At 45.9% G+C, this 23,570-nt stretch overlaps 1 protein-coding gene across 1 annotated transcript; it reads left to right on the top strand.

Annotated features, from left to right (window-relative positions):
- Window positions 1–346: 346 nt before the first annotated feature.
- Window positions 347–22,960, top strand: slf1 (SMC5-SMC6 complex localization factor 1). Its single transcript, XM_068738777.1, has 17 exons — window positions 347–457; window positions 815–893; window positions 1,060–1,285; window positions 1,381–1,534; window positions 2,052–2,168; window positions 2,283–2,348; window positions 2,901–3,047; window positions 3,183–3,352; window positions 3,564–3,698; window positions 4,137–4,290; window positions 4,387–4,555; window positions 4,663–4,808; window positions 5,299–5,408; window positions 9,609–9,688; window positions 13,563–13,655; window positions 14,616–14,798; window positions 22,470–22,960. The coding sequence occupies exons 1-17, from the start codon at window positions 347–349 to the stop codon at window positions 22,958–22,960; spliced, it is 2,631 nt and encodes an 876-aa protein (XP_068594878.1).
- The last annotated feature ends 610 nt before the right edge of the window (window positions 22,961–23,570 follow it).

Below are 23,570 nucleotides of genomic sequence, written 5' to 3'. Positions count from 1 at the left end.
GTATCTAATCAGCTTTGTTGCTTCCGATTAAAGATCGAGTGCAAATAATTAATGAACTTTCGTCAACTCGCACAATATATACAGTGATCCCTCCTACTCGCGGCTTCAGCATACTGCATGTGCAATATTATTCAAAGCTCTTCATTCATGTGGCAGAATATGTCGACCCATACTTTTATTGCAGACAATACACATCATAACCTGCTTTTTTTAACATGAGTTTTATCGCACTAATCAAACTGATTATGTTAAGCAGGATGAATGGACTGATTGTGTTATTTATCTTATTTTACTTAACTCACATTATAGATTTAAACCTGTTTCACTGACTTATTTGTTTTTCAGGATGGAGGACTGCACACACATTTTCCAGATCTCTGGGATCAAGATCCATGAGAAGAAGAGAGTCTTGGTCCAGGGAATACAGCGCCTGGGTGGAAAATACATCGGTGGCTCTGTGAGTACAGATTGCTCAATGACGTACTCTGCAATATTTACCTCAACTGCTATGCAAAGTGTGATCTTGTGATTATTCAGGCTTTGATGTGTGAAATACTGCAAATCAGCTGTTTAATCCACAACCAGTTCCAAAACTCATGACGCAGTATCTCAGTATCTGAACTCTCTACCAGTCAGTTAGAGCTGAACAAGCCTCTTTGATGAAAGATGAAATGTCTTCAACCAACCTTTGTTTGAGTGCCATAACCGTTTCATCCTTTGTAGCTTTCTGTTATGAAAACCTGCTGACTGTGCACCAGCTACGGTCTGGTGGTCACAGACATTTCCAAGGGTTGACGTAGTGATCCTCTTCTAGGTCTATCAGCACGGCAGCACCCACCTCATAATCCCTCAGGTTCTGTCCAGCGAGAAGTTTTTGGCAGCCTGTGCTGCAGGTCAGTCGCGTTAATTCTCATATTCATGATGATGGATGTTAAACCAATCAGATCAGCCTGATTATATCAGGATTGCTCAACTAATGAAACTATTTCCATCACTTCCCGCACAACAGGAATGTGTCTTGCCTTTGATAGTTGTGTCACATTTGTTTCCCCCTAACAGGGAAGTGGGTCGTGACCCCAGACTACGTGTTGGACAGCGCCAAGAACGGTTCCTGGCTTGCAGAGGGACCCTATGAAGTCACCATTTCCACCTGCGCCACATCTACCTTCCACCCCGTCAGACAGTGGAGGGAGATGGTGGCCAGTGGGACAATAACGGGGGCCTTCCAGGGTTGGAGGGTTCTCCTCATGATCCAAGAGCCCACCCGCAGGGCAATGTTCAGGCGGTGGGGGGTCATGCAACTTTTCTTTTATCAACAACAACGAGCCAATCCCATTATAAATGCAAGTTTGCAAATTATTACACTTTTATCTTTCTCAGGCTCCTAAAAGCAGGCATGGCAAAAGTGTACCGCAGCCCTCCACCATCTCATGCGTCTGTCACTCATGTCATGGCTAAACCCATAACAGTGGACTCCAAATCCCACAATGCTCCTTGCTACCCTGTAACTCACATTGTCCAGCACCTCTTTGGGGTAAGTCAGACTTTTTCTCTTAAAATTCATTGCATATTGACATTTGTGGTTTTCAGAGTTTCCCTCTAATTTTGTAGCTTGCTTTAAAAAAAAAATAAAGTGGGTGGAGCTTTACTCAAAATTACGTGAAATACACAATAAAGATCAGTCTTGAATCAATCTCCTATTATTTCTTTTTATGCTATGTTTTGCTTCTATTCATCCCAGAGACAAATATTTGAGCTTTGTTCTTCACTCATTTAATCCCAAAGCTCGAGTCACATGAAAATATAAAATTGCAATCAGTAATTGCATGATTACAATGCTTTGTTGATTCCCAGGCAGGGAGATTCACATGGTCTCCAGCAGTTTGCAGTTTGCTATTATTTATTTTTTTAACAAGAAGGAGGAATGTTGTGTGTTGTTGTGTGTCCCTTTTTGCTCGGTTGCAGTATTTTGAAAATGCATTGTCAAAGTAGGACAGATACCTTGAACTGTCAGTTAAATGCCAGCATATTCTTGTTGTGTGTTTTTGCAGAGTAATTGTGTTGACATGAATTTCAAAATACCGGATGATCATTCAGAGGAGGTGCAGAAAGCCAGTGATCTGGCCAGGTTGGAAACGGAGCTCAAGAACTATGTCGTGAAGCATGAGGTGTGTTTGATCAGAAATGTAGATAGGACAAAAAAGAAAAAAGAAAGACTTATGCTGCTCCTATTTCCTGTGTTGTTTCCATCTGCCATTAATAATGAGCTCTTTATTCTTTAGGGCCGACCAAGACTGGTCTTCCTTGAGTTTCTTGGTTGCCATGACCCGTACTGTCCACAGCCTCGGGTATATATGCACGATTGTACCCCCCCCCCCCCCGGCCACCATGCACACACACACACACCCTTCATCACTACTGTAGATTTCTAAAATAACTGTTTCATCTAGTAGATCAGGTCATTCAATTTCCTTTACGTCATCCATTTCAGCGGAAAATGACACGAGAGCAAGGGCGCGTCGTACTCAGGTCACCGATTTAACCACCGCTGTCAGCTGATTGGAGAGCTTTGATGGGCAGACCTATTAGCAATAGTCCTCCCTGTCCGGTTCATACCTCACCCAAGTGGATTACCATCAGAGTGCTATTATTAAGAGTTCGTGTTTCCATTCTGCACCTTTTGAATCCAGATGCTATTTGCCCAACAGACAGTCAGAAATGACCCCCAGGAATTTTTTATGCCTTTTCACTTCATATTTCCATTACCACTTTTGCCTTTGCTCCCCCCCCCTCATCTTTCACATGTCCGTCTTTTTGATTACGGTGTTTTCTCCTCCTTTCCATTTATCTCTTACATTCTTTCTCATGCAAAATTGCTCCTTTTGTTTTTTCCTCTCCAGGTGACTGACACAGACTTCAGCAACATAGGTACCATGATAGAGTGCGGGCTCTACAGCGAAGCCTTGGACTCAATAAGAAGCGCCATGTTCCCGGACCTGTTGCTGCCGGTGCCGTATCTAGCCTCACTCCTAGAGCACGCGCAGCAGGTAGAACCGGATTTACCAGAATCTAAACTTCCCCATGTGCCGGCGCTGCTTTGGACTGCTATTGAATGACAGGAATTATAGATGCTTATTATTAGTTTACTTTATTTATTTAGCTGTCTGTTCATTGTGTTGCAGGGAAATGCCACATCTGTGTTTGTGAAAAATCTCCAGAAAGTCTTGAACAACCTGCTCCTCAACAACTCTCCTTGGTTCAAGCAAGCCTCGGTGAAAAAGTATTTCACTCAGGTTTTACAGTGTCCTCGCTGTAAGGCGGGCCTGTGGCCCTTTTTGCAGACCGCCATCAGGTAAATCCATGTCATATAAATGTCACGTCAAAGTTACTGTCCAATTAGTCTCACAGATTTCTTTATAACCACAGAGTTAGTCGGCTTTGAAGCCACTTTTACGATTAGCATATCCCCGTTATATCACGAGCAAGCATTCGTTGTTAGTTAGCGAAATACAGTAACGGGAATAAAATGTATTGTCTCTTTATTTGTGTGCTTTCCCCTCTAGTTACTGCCTCTCTGGTGAGCTCACCTGCCATCCGCTTCCTGGGCCTGCCTTGCCAGCTCTGTTACATTTTCATAGCGGCCTCCTGGCATTTTTCCTCAAGCTCTTCCAGAGAGAGCTCCATTCTTTCACCAGCTGGTAATAACATAGCTATATGTACTATGGGGGGGGGGGGGGGTGTCTTCAGTTCATTCCTTCATTCATCATTTTTGCATGAACACTTTTCTGGAAGGATATGAATTAATCCATTAGAGAAATGCAGAGGAGATCATTGTATTTTTAACCAGTGCAGCACAGATGCATTAGAACATGCTTATTGCTACCCCGCTGCTGCCTGGTGTAGTAGTGTAGCAGTGTAGTAGTGTAGTGCAGTAGATCCCTCACTTTGCCCCTTGCCAACATTAAAAGACTCAGGCTTCAAGTAAATATTGGCGAATATTTACTGAACTGCTTCTTAAATTGATGACATATCGACTTAAAGCAAAACAAATATATTAGGGTTTTACCGGTTATTTCACATAATAAAATGTTTTTTTAGTTGGTTAATCGTTTTGTTTTGTTTTTATTCTGCCTCAGGGATTTTTTGCTTCATGAGGGAAGAGGAGTCCCGCAGGGTTCAGCTTCAGGATCTCTGCTGTATGCAACCTTCTGGACCATATGGGAGCGTTTCACGCTGTTGACTGGAGCTGTAAAGCAGCTAATCCAGCTCTTAGTACAGGCTGCCATGAAGGTAAATACCGGTACTGTGTGACCCGATACAATTTCCAGGGTCAGACTTGCATTAGCTTGCTGACATATGACATAACATCGTTGTCCCTGAGTGAAGGACTACACCGGCAGGGATGAGACGCCAGACATGCATTTGGCGGACACCTTGCTTGAACTCTTGTCCGTGTTGGTGGAGTTCTGGTGCCAGCAGCACGTCAAACTCAACCAGAAACTGGTGGACAAGGGTTTAACAGACCTAGCAGAGCACTTTGCTGTCATCAGTCATGGTACGTAAAACTAGGTGATCTCGATGATCTTCCTTAATGTCTTTTAACTGGTAGCTTTCTGCTAAGAAGCACCTTGTCGTGTGTTTTCACTCTGTTTTGTCCTCCAGATGTGTCTCCAGCGGTTTTAGCAGAGCTCGTTGTCAGGATTCGCTTAACCAGACTGAAGCTGGTGATCGCCGATGCCATATTTAGATTTATTTGCTGCAGGAATGGATTCACGGTCCGAGATGAGCCCCTGTCTCTTAAGAAAATGGTGCGTTTGTTTCTTCACTCAGAGGAAACCTCATCGCGTTTGTCAGTCTTCTGTTCATGACGGGCTTGGTCTTGATTTGAATCATGCACCTGCGCCCACGACCGTGTGCTGCAAACAAATTTTTGTCAAAAAAGAAAGTGACTTGGAAAACAAACTGCATCACTGATTGAAAATATTTCTTTTAAAGTTTGCAGAATTTCATTGTGTTTCCTTGGATTTGTGCAAAGGCGTAAAACGCAGATAGTGTAATACATAGTGTAAAAATTAAGAGGCGTGTTCCTATCGCAATTTTTTGCCCGTATCTTAATGCAAAATATTGCTCGCAGGCTGTGGTTTCGTATCTCGGAATGCTTGAATGTCGAGGTATTACTCTGTACTACGTAGCAGAGAACAACTGTTCTTCTTGCTCACACTCTGTCCATGTGCTTCATCAGTCTCCCAGAAACTCTTGAATTGTTAAGGCGCTGCGTGTCTGTGTGATCTCTGACAGATGCTGTCCTACCTGCCGGCCCTGGGGAATTTGGCCCTGAGCCCCACTGGCCCTCAGCTGAAACCTGGACAAACCTCCCACGGCAGCGCCAGACAAGGGAGTAGCTGCAGGTCCGTTATGCACACATCTCCCTCTTCATATGTCAGCGGCAGACTAGCACAGCCTGGGGGGGGGGGGGGGGGGGGTAAAGGTGAGAAGGTACCTGCAGAGGAGAGTGCTGCACAATGGATAATGGTTCAGTGAAACACGAAATACATTTTAGCCTTCAAGTACTGAGGATAAGAGGTTTCATATTCCATATTACACAACATTGTTTTTATATAGATATCAAAGCAAGTCGTTGCGTTCTTGTCGTCACCGCGGGCGTTTTATTCAAGTGTGTGTGTGTGGGGGGGGGATCAGATGTCCACCCATAGATTTCAGGGCAAAGGCAGCAAGAGACAGAAACAGAAATGTGAGTCAAATGGAACAAAGGAACACCTGGAGAGAGGATGTATGTGTGGGTCTGTTGGTGGGCGAGAGTGGGAGTGGGGGGGGGGGGGGGTTGCATGAATGAAGGGACTGAGGGGGAAAGCTTGAGAGAAGTAAATGGAGGGCAGCTGGAGCGTGAGGAGTTGGCATGTGATGGGTTGTGCCCAGGTCTGATCCTATCAGTGTGTGTTGGCTGACAGAAGGGGGTGTAAATGGAGGTTACACCCCTCCTCACACACACACACACACACTCTCAAAGTGCTGCGTCTGGTTTGGACAGGAAGCTGACAGATTGTCAACGATATCCTGTCTAGCTTTTGTGTCTTCCCTTACGACCACCAGCTCTCGGCGTTCATCCCCGATCCTACTTTACCTCTCTTGATCTGCCGTTGCATATTAAATCACTCTGAATCCAATCACACACACACACACACACACTCTGTTGTCCATAGCAGACATTAGCTGCAGGTAGTTGGCTCGCGGAAGGCTGGGATTCACCAGGGAGGCCGGTTCAAGTGAAGGCCACCGGTTCATGCACTGGCCCGGTCCTTTCCATCCATCCATTCACTGTCTTTCCCCACACATTTCAAGGGTTCAATTTATTTTGACGAAGACATGAGAAGAACTGGAGGGGGGGGGGGGGGGAGTACAATCTGTGCAGATGAGATAAAGAAATGCCAAAGGGCATGTAAAATCGTTTGACCTTAAAAGAATGAATGACATCAAGACGACAAAGCCTGTGATAAATTGAGGACAGAAGCCAAAAGAGAATCTTGTTTCCTCGTGTTTCACGCTTGGATTGATGATTACATATTTCCAGTGATGTTGACTCTGAAGTATCGCGTCTGACACACTCCTATCTCCAAGCATTTTCCACGCAATTATCCGTCTTTTTGGAGTTGCTCTGTGGATGTTTTATGCCGGAATTCAGCTATTTTTTATTGTAGTTGTACTCCGCTTTAAATAGCTTGGGTTCGATTGTGACGGGAATCTGTTTTTTTCCCTCATTAAACCTTCTTTTATCTGCGTTTTCAAACTCTTAAGTGGCAGCACAAGGCCAAAGTAGCGAGTCACAAAGGCGTAGAGACGCCCCAGGAAGCTGTTTTATTGTGACTTGAAGCTGCTGTAGTCACACGTGAGCGAGAGTTCTCTGACAGACCGGCCAACACCAGGCCGGACGTCCACACGTCCTCACCCAGCTGACGGGCCGGCTGATTGACTGACTGTTTGGATGGCTGTCAGGCTCGCCGGCTGGCCAGGCGGTGAGCGCTTTGAGCAGGAGAGTCGGCGCATTTAAACTAAGGGATCATGCTGGCTTTATCAAACGCGTGCATCACTTATCGTTTCAAATCATTGCAAGATGTCACGAGTCTCAACGCTTCGCCGGCCTGCAGCAGTCGCGGCCTCAGGGATATATATCTCAGGGATGCCTTGAGGGAATTTCTCCGACTTTGTCACTTAAAGTTTGGAGGGAAAGCATCAAGGTCACTTTGACCTCACACAATCAGATTTTTTTTTGGCCCATAACCCAAGAATTAATTCTTTAAGTATGACAAAACTTCACCCAGATGGCTAATAGGAAAAAATGATGAAGCGATGGCATTTTATATCCAAAAGGTTAACTTCACTGTGACATCATAATGTTCTGCAAAAACACTTCTCCGGCCGTCATTCATCACCGGAATGGGAGCTTGTGAACGTATTTCACATTTGGATGGATACTGAATTGGTGACGCTTCTCCCGAGTCCTGCCTTGAAGCTACGGCGATCGTGCAGATCTGCCAGGCTGGAGAAGAAGAAGAAGACGATGTGAAAGGTCCACATTTTTTAGAATTTGCATGTCTTTCATAATCTGCTTTTATTGGCCAAGAAAGTTAAGAAGGAGTTCAAGGAGATGGGGAGAACAAGGACCGCACTGGGGTGGGGTGTGGAAAAGACCATTCTTGGATGCATCTTGATGCAGACATGCAGGAGATGACGATGGAAACAAAGGGTCTTAACTCATAATAGATCCTACCATGGTCCTACCAACGCTTCCCTTGTGGAAGCATGTTGGCTTTAGGGATGTCAGCCATGAGGACCAGAGAAGGGCCGCGCAGCATGCAACTTGCGTCTAACAAAATTCAGATACAGTAATTTCACCGTACAGCAAACATCACAATTTCACCCAGAAGTCATAATCAATACCCGGTTGAACTTGCTGCCAACCGGACAACAAAAGAGCAATTGGTAAGCAGTTCACACCAACCCTCTGAAAGAGATAAATTAATCAAACTCCATTACCCCCCCCCCCCCAAAGGTTCCTGCCCATTCCCACTTCCATTATTCCAAACACGTTTCTTGAGTGCCTAGAACTGATAGCTGGGCCACTGGCAGCATGCTGGCCCTCCTAACGTAGACCACCAGGGAAGGAGAGACCTCAAAGTCTACGAGCCACGTACTGTCCTCTGCTGCATCCCTATATGGACGGATGGGGGGGGGGGGACTTGGGTGAAGTGTCTTGAGATTAGAAGTGCTACTCCATTGTCCCAGACACTCTTGTGGACTGAATGACACACACACACACACACACAGAGCTCATCTCGTCTCTTCTCAGCCTTGTCCCTGCTAATAACAAGCAACGTGACAGGATGCGAGTTTCCTCCTCACTGCTGGGAGCTCCTTCCTGGCTTCTGAACAAGCCAATTACCAGGGAACAAGCCTCTTCCCTGTAATACGGATGGCACTCCGCTTCCACGCGGCGCACGCGCACACGCACATGCACGTGCACAGGCATATACACTAAAGACACCTGTCAGGCTTCATGCAGGCAGATCTCCCATACCCACTCACAGGACTAGTGACAGCCCACAGCTATTAGCGCGCCACCACTTTGAAGAGGCTTTCACTTTCTTTTACCAGTTATTCCTCCTAATGTGCTTGCTCACATCGAATTCTCCGTCTGTGCATTTGAGGCGTTAAGTGGGAGGGAAAAGCGCTTTGCAGATGGGAACGGAGGTGTTGGGTGTGTAAAGCGTTTGTGCGCGGCCCAGCGCAGTTTGTGTGTTATTCTTATGGAATGATACGGCGCCACAAGGGACTCATTTGCTAATGGCGCTTTTCACAGTATAGAAATGCCCGGTTGACTCTATGTTGCCATGACGGTCAGTCATTGAAACCTCAGATTCTTTCATCGCTGACTGATTTAGATTCAGTCAATTCCGCTGCGCTGGGAAAAAAAGCATTGGACCCCCCCCCTGTTCTCTATTTATGTGAGAGTCCCGTCATAAACTGTGTTGGCTTTTCAATCTAATTGAATTGAAAGACCCAAGGCCACACGCGTATACTCAACAACGCCACTTAGAGGTGGGCAGCGCTGTCTTACTGCGTCCCCACGTTACGGTGGTGCACTTTTTTTTTTGTCTAACGTTAGGTTTTGGATACGAGATGTCTTCCAAACACTTTTGACTCATCAGTCCATGAGATACTCTCCCAAACTCTGAGAGATGCCACGGACGCCATTTTTTCCCGATGCCTTTTGAACAGTGGAGCCACGATCACTGACTGCACTAACTTTCAGTGTGTAGTACCGGCTCTGCCGAACTTTAACTCGGCTTGACGTTTTTGGTTCTGGCACCCGGTATCTGGCGCTACTTTCATCTACCACCTCCATTGTCGTTCCAATATCCGAGTTGCAGAAAAGGATCGAATGCCAAGCCGGCACTACCCGGTGGAAATGCGACTTTAGATACACATGAGGGGGAAAAGGAAACGAGAAGCGGCGGCAGTACCTTCCACAGCACTCTACATAAAGTATTTCCTCACAAGCCCTTTGACCGGGTCCTTTTGTCTCCGCGCAGTGCTCAGAGCCCGTTGGTGAACGAAACAAGCCTGGAGAAAGGGAACATCCCCAGAGGTTTGAACAGAGTCAACGCAGCAGGTACACACACACACACACACACACACACACACACACACAGACGCTACTACTTGAAATTATAGCTGCACATTTGCAAGGAGCAGACTTTTAATGGACTGATGCACTGCACCAGGTCATCAGTAAAGAGGGACATGATAGCTCTGTCATCACTTTCTGCTTAATGAAGAGCACATAATGTATGGAGAGAGTGATTGATTCACATCCGACCACGCTTCCATCCCGTCGGCTGTAAGGGCAACTCGGCTGCGTGATTCCGCCTGTCGTTTGTGTTTGTGGTACAGGTCGGGGGGGGCAATTACCCCCACATTATGCCTCCTCCTTCACGTCTTCTCTGTAAAACTAATGCCTAAATGTCTAAGCGACGTTTTCTGGCACTAAACAATAGTGCGTATTAGTACGCACAGCCGTTTTAGGGATATTTAATGCAGTCGTTAGAAGCTGCACCGGTGGAACGCCCTGCAATTAGAGGCATGGCACTCGGTGTGAACTCTCAAAGGTGTCAGAGCTCATATCTCCCCCCTTCCACCTGATCAGAAAGGCCCTCTGCTGGTGCAAAGTAAGGGTGGAGGGTAAAAGAAGGGATGGAGGCCTGAGGCAGGAGACTCGATGCTGTTGGCATGTGTTGTTTTTCCACTACGTGATCTCTATACCGATGCGTTCAACATTAATTTTTGATGAACCATCGGCACAGCATCCTCCTTTCTCACCCTCTCATCCCATCCTATCTCATCCCATTCTCTCTCTCTCTCTCTTTCTCTGCCTCCCCTCTCATCTTTCAGGCATGCTTCACCCACATCAGCTTGCTTTCTTATATGCTGCACTTTTCTGCTTTGGAGCATCTGTCTCGCCTTCTGGAACCTCCGTATTTTTTTTTTGTCAAAGTAGCTGAGAAGGGTTGGCGAGGGGAGACTTGGGATGAACTTCTCTATTTCGGTTTCCATATTTGCTACTGGAAGCTTGGCAGAGGGTTCAATCAAAATCAACCTGGATTTACCCAATGTAGATATTCAAACAAGAACTTCTCTGTCTTGAGTAATTGATTTACCTACATCGCATGTTTTTGTTGGAAACCGGAGAAAACCCAAGGGGACATGGGGAGAACATACAAACTCTGCACAGATAGGATTCGAACCCGGTACCTTAATACTACTATAAACGGTTATTTTTATGTTAATATATTTGCTCTGCAATTGGCCAAACAATGTCTGTTTCAAACCAAAGATTTGGATTTTCTGACTAAAAATAAAGAGACGTTGTATTTTGTGTCTTACTTCCTGTTTGCAGAGCGGATCATGGGGCTCTGTTTCACCCCCAAAGTTATTATCATTGATGGGTTAAAGGGAGATTTTATTAAAGAAAATGTTAAAACCTTCAGCGTTTTAAATATATTGACATACAGTAATGCCAATAGATTTGTCTTTGGATGAACTGTGAAAGCAGTGAAATATTGATTTTGGCCATATTAGCATGCTGTTGCTACTCTGGGAGCCAGCTAGCGACAGCGGCGTCTTTAAATTGATATACAATAACTGGCTCAGGCTACCTTTCTGACGCTTTCCTCACAATCAGCATTGTTACCGGCTCCCAGCAGCTTTTTCTGGTCCAAGGATCGGCTTGGCCAAGCGACACTTCACAGGAGTGCAGCGAGCAGACTGAGGGACATAAAGAGCAACACATACATTTAACTTTTCTATTAAAGTGTGAAACGGGGGATTTATAGAAAAGGACAGGCGGATTTATCCTTTCCGTGCTTGTAAATGCTGAGCATGCAATTACCCCTATAATAGAGGCGTTGTGTCCAAATTGGAGCCATTAAAGTGATTTAACAGTATGTGGATTGGCCCTGGCATTTGCGAGGATGTGTACACATGGGGTGTAGTGGAATGGGTGTTTAATCACAGCGTTTTAGAGCCCGGTAATAGCAGAGCAGCCCGTGTAGAACGCTGTTGTGTGTCACACAGTACAGCTCACTCATTAGGGACCGTAGTTTGGACGGTGCTGCACCTTCTATCTGGCTTTTGGGTTTCACACCAGTGTTGTAATAGATGCTGATGCGAACCGTCCACTTTTTGATATGAGATCAAACAAATGCTGAATTATGTTTTTTGCTTACAACGAAACACACATTTTGGGAAATAGAGCAGCAAAGATATCTACGAAGAACTGTGTTTTTGATTACCGGTAAGATAATGAGCCCAGCCTTGTATCTGCGGATCATTTAGAAAAGCGACGAAATAAATACAAACCAGTCTCTCTCTTTTTCTCACCCCTTCATTATAATCCTTTGTGTTTTAAGCATCAGCTTTTCAGAGAAATAATTCCAGGGTTTGATGTTAGACTTTACCGTTTGTTCGGCGTCTAGTTGGTAAATAGCATATTTAAAGTTTATATAGTTGTACTGTGTATCTAAATGAAAAAGCACTGCACTTTACTGTCGCCGTAAGTGGCTCTACGTGCGCTCGGCTTTGACTTGCCTTCTGGGGCGATGCTATTTAGCCCAGCATGCTCACCATTACGCCAACGGCCCTATTGGAGATGAAATGGTTCGTTAGCTTCTACTGAGGTTCCATATTTCAGCCCAGTTGGCACTACAGTATGCACAGTTTATATGCATGCGTGTATAAACCGATGAAACTAAACATAAATATAGCAAAAATAATGTTTTTACATTGATTATTTATTAGATTTATAGAATTATTAAATATTTCACACTTTTAACTTATTTAACCCTTTATTTTTTTATGGGTGAACATAAAAGATTCTTTTGTGTTGGTGACATTTAATATACCCTCCCCCCCCCATCCTCAATGCCTCTTGGAAGAATGAATTTCAACAGTTTGAATGGGATCCAACATTTTCAATATTTCCCTTGTTTGCTTTCAAATGCAGAAAACCCTTTCCCTCCGCTACCTCTTCTTCTTTTTCACCCCGTTGTCTCCCTCCCTTACCCCCCCACCCTCCCTTCCACCTCTCTTTGCCCCAGTCTATGCTCTGTGCTCACTGAAGTGGAGCCCCCTGTACAGGCGTGGCGTCCTGGGGAGAACTAGTAAAGCATTTATTACAGGCTTTGCAGTTCTGTATTATACTGGCATGCACAGAGCCACTCATGCTTGGCCTTTACTTCCCTCTGAAGTTCAGCGACACATGAAAGAAAGGGGGGGGGGGGGCTCAGGCCCGCTAATGTATTCCTGGTTTAATATTATATCATGAAAAAGTGAGGAATGGCTGGGGAAAGGGGAAAGAAAATGATGCTTAAAAATGTAAATGGTCATTCTTAGGAGGTTTGTTTCTTTCCACACCTCTTCACCGGTGCTTTGCTGATTAAATAACACATGGTGACACTGGCAAAGCCCAGCGGCGCCTTTGAAGCCAGGATCTGTGAAGAATCCTTTTGGAGGCTTTGTGCCGGGGCTGTCTACCATAACTTCCTCTCCAGTAACAATATAGGTAGGAGCGAACAGGATGCCGGACCGCTTTCTGGCTGCGAGACTCATTCAATGCCCCGATATTAACTTTGTTGGGCTCGGGAAGCGAGTCGAAATCGAAAATCAGTTTACCAAAGGAAAGAAGCGAGACAAATTAGCTTTTAACTCTCCATCCATCCATCCCCCCCTATTCCCTCCCATTCTCTCATCACTCTTCTTAAATCGCATCCTCATTGGCGGCTCGTACAGTTTTAGGTCAAGCGTTGTTCTTTTCTTTCTTTTTTTGTGTTTGGGGATATTTCTGTGGTGTTTTATTGCCGTGTTCACCATCTGGCGCGGGGGGGCGATGGACAGGACATCGGGCACTCACCCTAATGTTGGAGTTCTCTTTTTTCTTCCGCCTCTTCTCTCTTTTTCGATGCGCTGATCGTCGTGTGTCCTGTTCGAAGGAGAGACCCTCCTCCACAGAGCTTGCAAACGGAACCAAGTGCAGACGGTGCTTCAGATCCTGGCGCTTCCTGGCACAGACGTCAACATTAAAGGTAAGACTTTTCTCGCTTTCTAGTTTTGTTTTTGTTTTTTTTCCTCCACAAACCTCAGCTTTGCCGTCGTCTAATTTCGCTTCCACTTTTTGCTCTGGGGTTTTCAAAGAGCTGTTAAGAGGGAAAACAAAAAGAGGAGCGTGGAGAGTGTTTTTGTGTCATCATTAAGATTAACCTTCAGCTAAAATTTTAAAGGGTGTGTCTAGAAGGAGCGGGGTGTGTTTGACGACTCAGATTTCGAGCTTGGTGATAACTTCGCTAAGTGAAAGCCTTTTGATAGTTCGATTTTTACCCCTTTAGGTCGCATGTAATGACTCGCCGTACTTACATGAAAATGTGCTCCAAATGGATTTTTCCAATTTTGCAATCAGCCTTTAATAATAGCCTAAATTAGTGTGATCTTGCACGACTGTGCACTAAAAGTCAAACTGTCGCTGTTGCGTTGCAGTTCTCCAAACCAGGCCCGTATTTCCAGTTGTAGTTCTCAGATGACACAAATCTGCATTTCTATGCTCTCTGTTAATTTGTTTTTATTCTTTGGGAGTATTTTCATTTTAAACGTATGTATTTAAGTGTTTTAATTCACTTATGTAAGACATGGATGATCGTTGGTAACTAGTTTTTAACAACCAAACAAATTTAGAAAGTCTACCAGTGCTTTCATAAGAGCTGTTATTCTTTAATTAATTAATGTGCTTCATGTTATACAGCTTGAAAAGTCATTGATAAAAAAAAGTATATATATATTCGCTTCATCTCATGCAAACTGTGAATTTGTTTTATACGACCGTTTCCATTTCCATTGTTATCTTTTAAAAGTTTGAACGGTTTTCTTTCTTGTCAAATTTCTTTGCACAATTTTTTTGCACTTTTTGCGCTACAGCAATTATTTTTCATCCATGATCTTTTATCTTTGTTGGGTGTGTGTGTGTGTGTGTGTTTGGTTTGTTGATCGTGCAGACCACGCCGGCTGGACGCCTCTACACGAAGCGTGTAACCATGGCAGCACCGCGTGCGTGGAGGCTTTGCTACATCATCACCCCGCCCCTGTGCTCAACAGCCAGGTGGGTGGAGTCAGTCCACTTCATGACGCCCTCCTGAACGGACACATGGACATTGCGAAAATGCTCCTGGAGCATGCAGGTAAAATAGATTTGAATAGACATATACACCTTCTGCATCCAAGCACATGCATTTTAAGGCTAGGCTAATGCTGTTAATTTGGCTTCAAGGTTAGACTAATAACAGATTTTTCATTATTTGTACATCCATTCTTTCTGGAGTGACATTTTAAGTCCATTCTATTACGCTGACGTCGGTTTTCAGTGCTTTATTTCGCCACTGCCGTTACTCAGACAGGCTCAATTAAAAAAAATTGCTGCTCTAGATGTATGTTACATGTTTATATTTCCTAATTGGATGGGATACGCTCAACTGTATTCATTTAATCCATCTTCCCCTGAAACAATTCATTAAACCAAACGCTCCTCGTCACACTGACGGAATATATAATGTCAAAATAAGACACCTTTAACTTGTGTAGCCAGTCGGTTGCCAAGAAAGATAATATGTAGGAGTAGCAATTTAGCTAATGATTTACTGTGGCGGTGGGCGGAAAGTCGCCGCCGCCGCTGCTGCTGCGGCCAAGACAAGCTTTCTATTTAATGTAGCCAACAAATACAGCGGAGGCTTGCTGACAGATTGAATGCTGCTTTCCACCTTATTAGCAGGGCCCGTTTTATCTTCGCTGGCCTCCCGGCGGCGGCGGACCTGTTGATGGCGGGGCATTCGAGGGGGCCGCGCCACCTATTTGCACATCGGGTTCAGTTTATGTGTCGCTCAGAATAGCGATTAACCCTGATTGTGTCATCAGGAAGTGGATTTTGGAAGACGTGAACATTTACGTGGATGGTCAAACTGGGAAATGTGGTATACACATCCCAACTAAAAGTCATTTTTGTCTGTGGACTGTGCATTTAATAAAGTAAACGTTGCATATTATGGGCTGTAGCATCACCTCGTTGGTGTTAGTTAACATCTTTTTGAGCAGATATGAGTGAGGAATCAGTCGCTTATAATGTGTTCGCTATAGTTTCTGCGTCTTCCCGTCAGTCTAAGCCCAAGAGGGTAGCGTAACGGGGGAGGGTAGCGTTCCTGGGTGTGTGTGTGTGTGTGTGTGTGTGTGTGTGTGTGTGTGTGTGTTTGGGGTGGGTGTCGTTTACCAGCTTGGAACAAGTTTCGTTCGTAACGTGTCTCTGCTCACCTCTCAGTTTGACTAATTATATTTAATTTGATTCGACTTTCCCATTAACACGTGTACGTATTCCGTCCTCAAAAAATAAATTAGTCTGGGATTGTTTGGTCCCGGAGTGGAAACAAGAGAGCGCTCCGCTCTTCTTCTTTTTCTTTTTTTTTTCCCTGTTTGCTCTCCCTCAGTAACAGGAGGAAGAGCAAATTAAAAGAGGTCAGAGGAAGAAGCAGCTATCTGCATCTGTAAAATTAGAAGAGAGAGTGTGTGTTTTGTGTGTGTGCGTGTTTATGCGTGTGTGTCTCTTCTACTTCTACCTGTCTGTTTGCTATTTCCTCACACCTTGATGGAAGGTTGTCCAAAGGCTACAGCGGGAAGCCGGGGAGGAGGTGGTCCTCCTGACTCCGGGCTATACAGTCTCTCTGTGATCCATGATCTCCATCTGGTTGCCATGGACGCCACCGATAGGCCAAGCTTTTTTTTCTTTTCTTTTTTTATAGATCTTTAAGTCTACGTTTTTAAATGTGGAAAGTTTTAGCTTTGGGGCTACATCATGTTCCATTACATATTTGCACTGCTGCTCGTTCTAGTTTTCTCTGTAAGATTAAGCAGGACTTTTGTGCTTGTGGCTGCGTTTCTTACACCGAGACTACTCCTTTAAAAGTCCCATGATAGGAAAGCAGGCTGTTGGGCCAGGTGCATCTTGGTTGCTCTTTCTTTTTTTCTCATTATACGCCTGTGTTTTATTCTGATGAGTGCCTGCTACATCTCCTGAAACTGTGTTTTTCATTGAGGCGTTCGCGCTGCTGTCCAAGTTGTTTCCAACAAACAGGATGAACCGAGCTGCCTTGCTGGAAGGCCAGCGAGGGCAACTCTGACACTGGCACGCCAACAAAGCCTTTATTTCAGTGTGATCTCACCCCTTTGTAGGCCTGTCTGCTTGCAGGGCAGGCCTGAGCTCCCAGTGTGTGTGTTAGGGGTGAATTACAGGGGGGGTGGAAGGATCCCACCCCCTACCCCCTCTATACCTCAGTCCCTCCAGTCTTGTAGAGCTGGCAAAGAAAGGATGCCATGGCTGAGGGCAAGGCTGACTCGTCTCCCCTCCCCTCCTCCTCCTCTTGCCCAAGGCTGCCCCACATGACCCTTTGTGTAAGTGTGTGTGTGTGTGTGTGTGTGTTCTTCCCTACCTTGTTATTACAAGGTAGGGAAGTGTCCTTGGTTCTATGTTATTGGTGTATGTGTGTGCATGCACAAATATCTCAAATGTGGCAATGAATGAATGAATGATGCAGTTTTCTGGCTTATAATAATGTGAAAAATTGCGTGTGTGTGCATGTGTTTGCATTATACTTACTGTGCCCCTTCCTCAGCTTCGAAGAGTGTTTACATTTTTCAGGGTGGACAGGGCAGCCGGTATCCCTGATTGGAATAGAAAATGACCTGGAGCCTTTAGCTGTGAAGTTCAGAGCTGGCACACACGCACACACACACACACACACACGGGGAGGAGGCGTGTCAGTGAGAAAAGGGGGTGGAGAAATAAGAAAAGAGCCTTTAAGCTGTCACCACCCGGCTCTGTGAGCGTAATGGCTGATGGCGTCCTCTCAATGCAGCCCACCATGTTAGTAAGCACAGCCAGTCCACCCCGATGTGCAAAGACACACACACACACACACACACACACTAATTTAAATGCTTGAAGGGGACAGACTTTAGCACCAGGAACAACTGCTCAGGTGTAAAAGGGTTTTTGTGGTTTATGGGCGGCGACCTCAGAGGTTGCTTCCCAAATGCAGCCTCATAAGTAGCATGGTTAGCAGGAACTAGCGTAGCACAGCCAATTCCTCCATTGAGCTGGTCCCAAGCCCGGATAAATGCAGATGATTGCGGCAGGAATGGCACTCTCCCTTCTCTCTTCCTCGCTGTCATCCTCTCTTTCTAACCCTCTCTTTCTGTGTTTTGGGGTGTTTGCCAGAAACAACTCCCGAGTCCAACCAGCACTCTCGTCGGATATTCCCCAACGCGATCCAAGATGGATGTATGAAAAGGAGGAGGAGAGTTGTTTACAAAAAGGTTCCTTGCGGTATTCATGCACCCAGCTCCGTAGCGAACAAACACATTTCGCCGTAGCTGAATAGCTGCGGCATTCAAGCGAGCGCGAAGGCCACGAGGAACGAGATCCGGTGAAAGGGAAAGGGCAGAGGCCAAGGAAAATACAAACATTTGTATTTATGTTCCCATCCTCTTTCTCAAACGAGGTTCAGCTGGAGTTCAATGCTGTAAATTTATTAGCGCCAGTTGTGAATATGTACATGGTGAAAAACACGCAGCTGAGATTCAAGGTTTGGTCCACCCATTTGTTTGCTTGTGGGTTGATTTAAAAGAGGAGAGAAAAAAAAAGTCCCGGGCCAAAGATGATTTGAACTTGAACTATTGTGCGCTACATGAGGGGGGGGAAAAAAGAAAAAATGGCAGCCCCCACAACAACCGTTCAACAACTCATTATGAGGATGTGAGCGCCGCGCCGGGCGTTGAACAGCAGCGTCGGTTAAGGTTTGAACTATGGAGGATTGGTTCATTTCGTGTAAAGGAAGGCAGTCGGCATCACTTTAGTTGTTGTTTGCTCAAATCATAATCTTAAAGAGACGCTAAACCCTGCAGTGGATGTACGGTGCTGTGTTGCTGCAGAGGCCATCAGCAGTAAGAACAGCGCCGTTCTCTCATTTAGGGAGTCGAGCAAAGTTTCCACATTTGACTTTGCCAAGTTTAACTTTGTGCGTCTAGTCATGTGGGAATTGTTTCATCTGGTGGCAAAAAACCAACATGGTCACTTCTTGGTCTTTAATTCATATTAAAATAAAACCCATTGAGGTAAAGTTGTATCGTTTGCCCTTTGAGGCATCGGAGGCTCAAGCTCAGCGTCTTTACCCGGGAATAATCAACAAGGTGCTGGTTTCAAATCCACCCGCCATTGATTGGAAACACATGCATCCGGTAAATCAGCGTTTATCTGATGCCTTTTCACAAGAGATATCTGAGTGGGGGGGGGGGGTTCTAGCAGTCACTGACTTTAACGTCCCCGACTCATTGAGGATGCGAGGATGTTCCTGTCAGCTGAACCTGGCCATTAAGCCTCTTGGTTTGAACCTCTTTCAATAGATACTGGTATTCGTGCATATTCGCATCTGACATGACGGGCTGGTCTACTTCCTGCAAGCGGCGCCTCTCCTCCTCCCGCTGATATGCGGCCTCGTTCCATCGGCCCTGCTTGTTTTTGCCGTGCTTTTTCTCGTCGCAGGCTAACAGTTCCCTATGGATTTGTGATGAGAGCGAGCGAGCGAGAGAGAGAATGTCTGCCACGCTGTGGAGCTGCCTGCGTCCCAGCTTGTCTCCTTCAGCCTGAGACCAGGGACATGGTGGAGAGGGAGGCGATGGGGGAGGGAGCACTGCATCTTTCTTTCCTTCCTCCCTCCCTCTTTTTTGCGCCAATTATCCCCTCCTCCTCTTTTGCGTTTATATTTCTTGTCTTCGCCTGCCCTCTAAAGGCCAAAGGGCTTTGCGAGGTGTGTGTGTGTGTGTGTGCGTGCATCATGCGGTAGCTTTTGCTCGACGTGCATTTTCATCATTGTGCTTTATTCTCAGCTCTGAGGTCTTAGTGGGGCATTTTCACATTGGTGCAAGTGCATGCACACACACACACACACACACATAACGGCTGGTGTAATTACCCTGTGCTCTCATGTAATCCCCCAGGTGTTGTATTTATCTCCACTGTAGCGCCAAAACCTGGATTCATTCAGTCACCATCCCTGCACCAAAACCATTCCTCAGCCTCTAGTGTCATAACTGTGTGTGTGTGTGTGTGTGTGTGTGTGTGTGCCATGTTATAAACAGTGTATTAAATATATATGACTTTGCGCTGGCTCTGCCTTTTTGACCGTTCAGCTGTGTGGTTCATCGCTAATGGAGGGGAAGACAACCAGGTAAAACCTGCCGATCGGTTATAAGGGCGAGCCGGTCCCAAGACCGCGCTGCCTCCCTCTTTTGCCCCCCCCCACGCCAGCGTCATCCCTCCGTCCGTCAGACAGGGGTTTACAGCGGCGCGTCTAATGACAGGTGGAATGCTACCAGACGCAAAGCAGATCTTTCTTATTTTTTTATTTTGGATACAAATATTTTTCCAGTTATTTTATACGGGAAAAATTGATTTGACATACGAGTGCTTTGAGTTACGAGCTTGCTCCAGGAACGAATTATACTCGTATGTAAAGGTATTACTGTATTTGTGTATTTTTGACTCAAATCGTCCCCTATCTTCACTTTTGTGATCTCTCTTTGCACCTTGAAAGCAACAACTTCTGCCGTAATTACCGGTGAAGTATTCCGTTGGAGTGGGAGAGACATAGACCTTGTCCTCAATTTTCCATTTTTGCAAACACGTCTGGCCAGAAACACCTTGGATGTGGCCCGAATGCAAGCACTCCTCAGCGCAAGGCTGGCCTTCTCAAAAGAAGGACACAAAAATAGGGCGTATTGTGAAGAAGAAAGGGCCTCAGCTGGAAACGTCTTTCTCTCTCTCTCCGAATGGGACAAAGCCAGATCCGTTTTTCTGCACGTGTTGCACTGTAGCGGTTTTAGAATCCCACTTTGTATGCTCTCTCTGCCTGGATGCGTTACAGCCCCTCCTACTGGATGAGGGTAATGGCGAGGAGAACTTGCCGTTGAAACGTGGCGTTTACAGCCCGCTGTGAGCAACCTCCACTTTGATCAAATCGGCGCTCTTCCGTCCTTGGCTGCTGACCCCGATGCCTGACCCCTACATCGGAAATTTCTCCCGCTGATGTAATAGTTTATGCAGATTAATGCCGCTGACCTTCCCCGCTAACAGCAATGTGAGCTCGCCACGATTATCTCATAACGGCGGAAGATGGAGAGCGATTTCACAATTCAGGACGTTTCATTTTTTTTACCCTTTTATTCTTAACTGTGCCATATAAAAATATATATATATTAAAAAAATGGCGTTTGGCAAGTGTGGTTTACCTCGCAATGCAGCACACACACACACACACCGAGTCTGTCAAACAGAAACGACTGCCAGCAGTGGAATCAAACAGCCGTCTGCGTGTCAGCCTCCGTAGAGCTGTAAACTCGCATGTGGCAGCAGTAGCATCGCCAAGGTTGAACAGTCAAGTGCCATCAAGAGTGGTTTTCCATAAAAATGGGTCCATTTGAAAGCAAAAAACAACAAAAAAAAGGCTCACACTTGACTCGACCCGATCCGCGTGGGCTAAGTGTGCAGGGGCCCGACTGACACTGGGAAACGGCTTTCAATCGCAACAGACAAGGCAGAATAGCAAAGAGGGAAGAGCCGTAAATGTCACCGTTCGAAGTTCCCGGGGAGGAATAAAGTGTTTTTGTTCAGTTGTGGCTGTCATGTCCGGTTTGAGTGAAGCGAAGCGGCGTGAAAGGGTCAAGTCAAGGTCGTTGATTTCCATTCCTTGTTTCCTGGAGGAAGAGTGAACGTTTTGTCATTTTCTGATATCCCAGTCCAGATCCACTGGGAGGTCGTCCCCGCCTCCCATTCCCAGTAGCTCTTACTGATGAAAGCGAGACTGCAGCGCTACATTTAGCTTCCATCAGGTCGCTAACACTCTGCGACTTCTACACAAATGCAACGTGACCCCCCCCCCCCCCCAGTCACACAGTTAAGACGAGGTGTCAGCTGAAGTTAGCGCCGAAGTGGGCTAAAAATCCCCGGCTGGCACCGAGGCCCGGTGGGAAAACAGCTGTTTGCTTCCTGGGGGGGGGGGGGTTTGGATGTACTGTACTGTACGATGCTCAGTCAGACCCCACTTCTGCTCGTCATGATGTTATCGCCGGCGCTTCAGCTGGTGTTTTACATCCGACTCGTCGACACCCGGTCTCACAAGCTGCCGTTTTCAAATCCAACATTTCAATATCTGAATTGAAATCCCACAATAAATATCACAGCTTCTCTGAAACCGCAGGTGGATGTTACCTAATATCATGATTTAAACGTCGGCGTTAAATGTTCTCCTGAGTGACGCCACTCATCCTTCATTGCTTTGAATCCAGAAGGCAATTTGGAGGTGAGCTTTAGTGAAGGAAGAATGTCGGGAGGGGAGTACATGTCAAAAGAGTATTTATGTTTAAGTGGTGTTTGCATACATAGGTGTGTGTGTGTGTGTGTGTGTGTGTGACGTCTGCGCCATTGTCGAGCGCTGAATACGTGCACAGCTCTTGTCCTTGTGCTTTCATGTCGAGAGTCGTCTTTGTTCAACAGAACCATTTGCTAATCTTCTTCTTAGAGAGCGGACTCCATCTTTGTTTTACAAGATTGACGTAGCGTTCGATGCTAATCAGACATTTTTTGTTGTTGTTATTTACGTATGATTTTTAGTTATTCTGCGATTTAAAAACAGAATTTCCACTGTTTGACGTATCAAAAGTGGCCTCGGGGAAAACTGGTTGTTCAGATTCAGTGGAATCAGTCACCAGAGGTTGTGTGGTCTAATCCTGTACTCACCCCCCCCCCCCCCCAGGGTCGGTCCTCCTTCAGCAGACGGATCAAGATGGGATGAGGGCGTTGGATCTGGTCTCCGCATCGAATCAGAGGGAAATGCTCCTCCGCAGCACTGAAGTCGGCGACGCCGCCATCAGGAACATGGCGGCGGCGACCGAGGTCTTGAACCTTCCCCTCCTGGAGCTCGGATCCACTCTGCTGGCCCACCTCATTTTCTCCTACCAGCAGGAGAGGGGCCTGTCCGGCTTCGCGCAGCTCGGCAGCAGGGCCCGCAGCCTGGTCAGGGCCCTCGAGGCGCACTCCCTCCAGAAGGTGGTTTCGGGTTGGACGGACCAAAGGGCGGCGAGGCTGGCGCAGGACGTGCAGACGCTGCTGGAGCTCAGCAGAGGGAACCATCTGGGGCAAACGTCTCGGGCGGTGAAGGAGTGCGACGGAGAGAATACACTGTTCTTAATAGAGATAGTGGAAAACCTCAAGTCTCGTGGAGATGCGCTATTGGCTGACCTTTGACCTGAGATCACGACAAAAGATTTGAAGCACCGAGCTCGTGTCACAAAAGACAAAACGACACCTTCGACCTTACGTTCAGCCAAGTGAGGAAAGTTCAGAAAAAACACGCTTTGGAGAGTAAAATTTTTTTTTTTTTCAGGTTAAAATATTTTCTACTCTTCAAATATTTCTAAAATGTATTTATGTGGAATGTACTTCTTTATCGTGTCATGTTTTTACGACGACACTTTTCTACCTCGTTTTTTTTTTTACTGCACATCCATAAACACATTTTTCTCACACTGATAACTCTTGGAAAATAAATGAGCATAACAAACGTCTATGTGTAAATAAATCACGACTGTGTTGATCATGGCAGTCGAGTGTTTTATACCGATTAATCGGGTTTCTCCGGCGTGAGGATGAAAGAACATGGGGTGGTTTTCCCAGAAGTCAGGTGTGTTCTGAGATTCTTGAGGAATCCGGAAGTCGGTCCGAGTCTGCATGAAGCGCCTCGTCCGGCTTGTTCGGACGTCTAGGAGGTCCATTAATGAGGTTGTTGATGCGTTACAAACTATATTTACAATCACCCAGATGTTGAAGATGATAAAATATATTTAATCTCATGTTT

This window comes from Brachionichthys hirsutus, chromosome 4 (genome assembly GCF_040956055.1).
Source record: "Brachionichthys hirsutus isolate HB-005 chromosome 4, CSIRO-AGI_Bhir_v1, whole genome shotgun sequence".
Lineage (NCBI taxonomy): Eukaryota > Metazoa > Chordata > Actinopteri > Lophiiformes > Brachionichthyidae > Brachionichthys > Brachionichthys hirsutus.
Note: the sequence above shows the minus strand (reverse complement) of the source record. Positions and strands in the feature narration are given on the sequence as shown.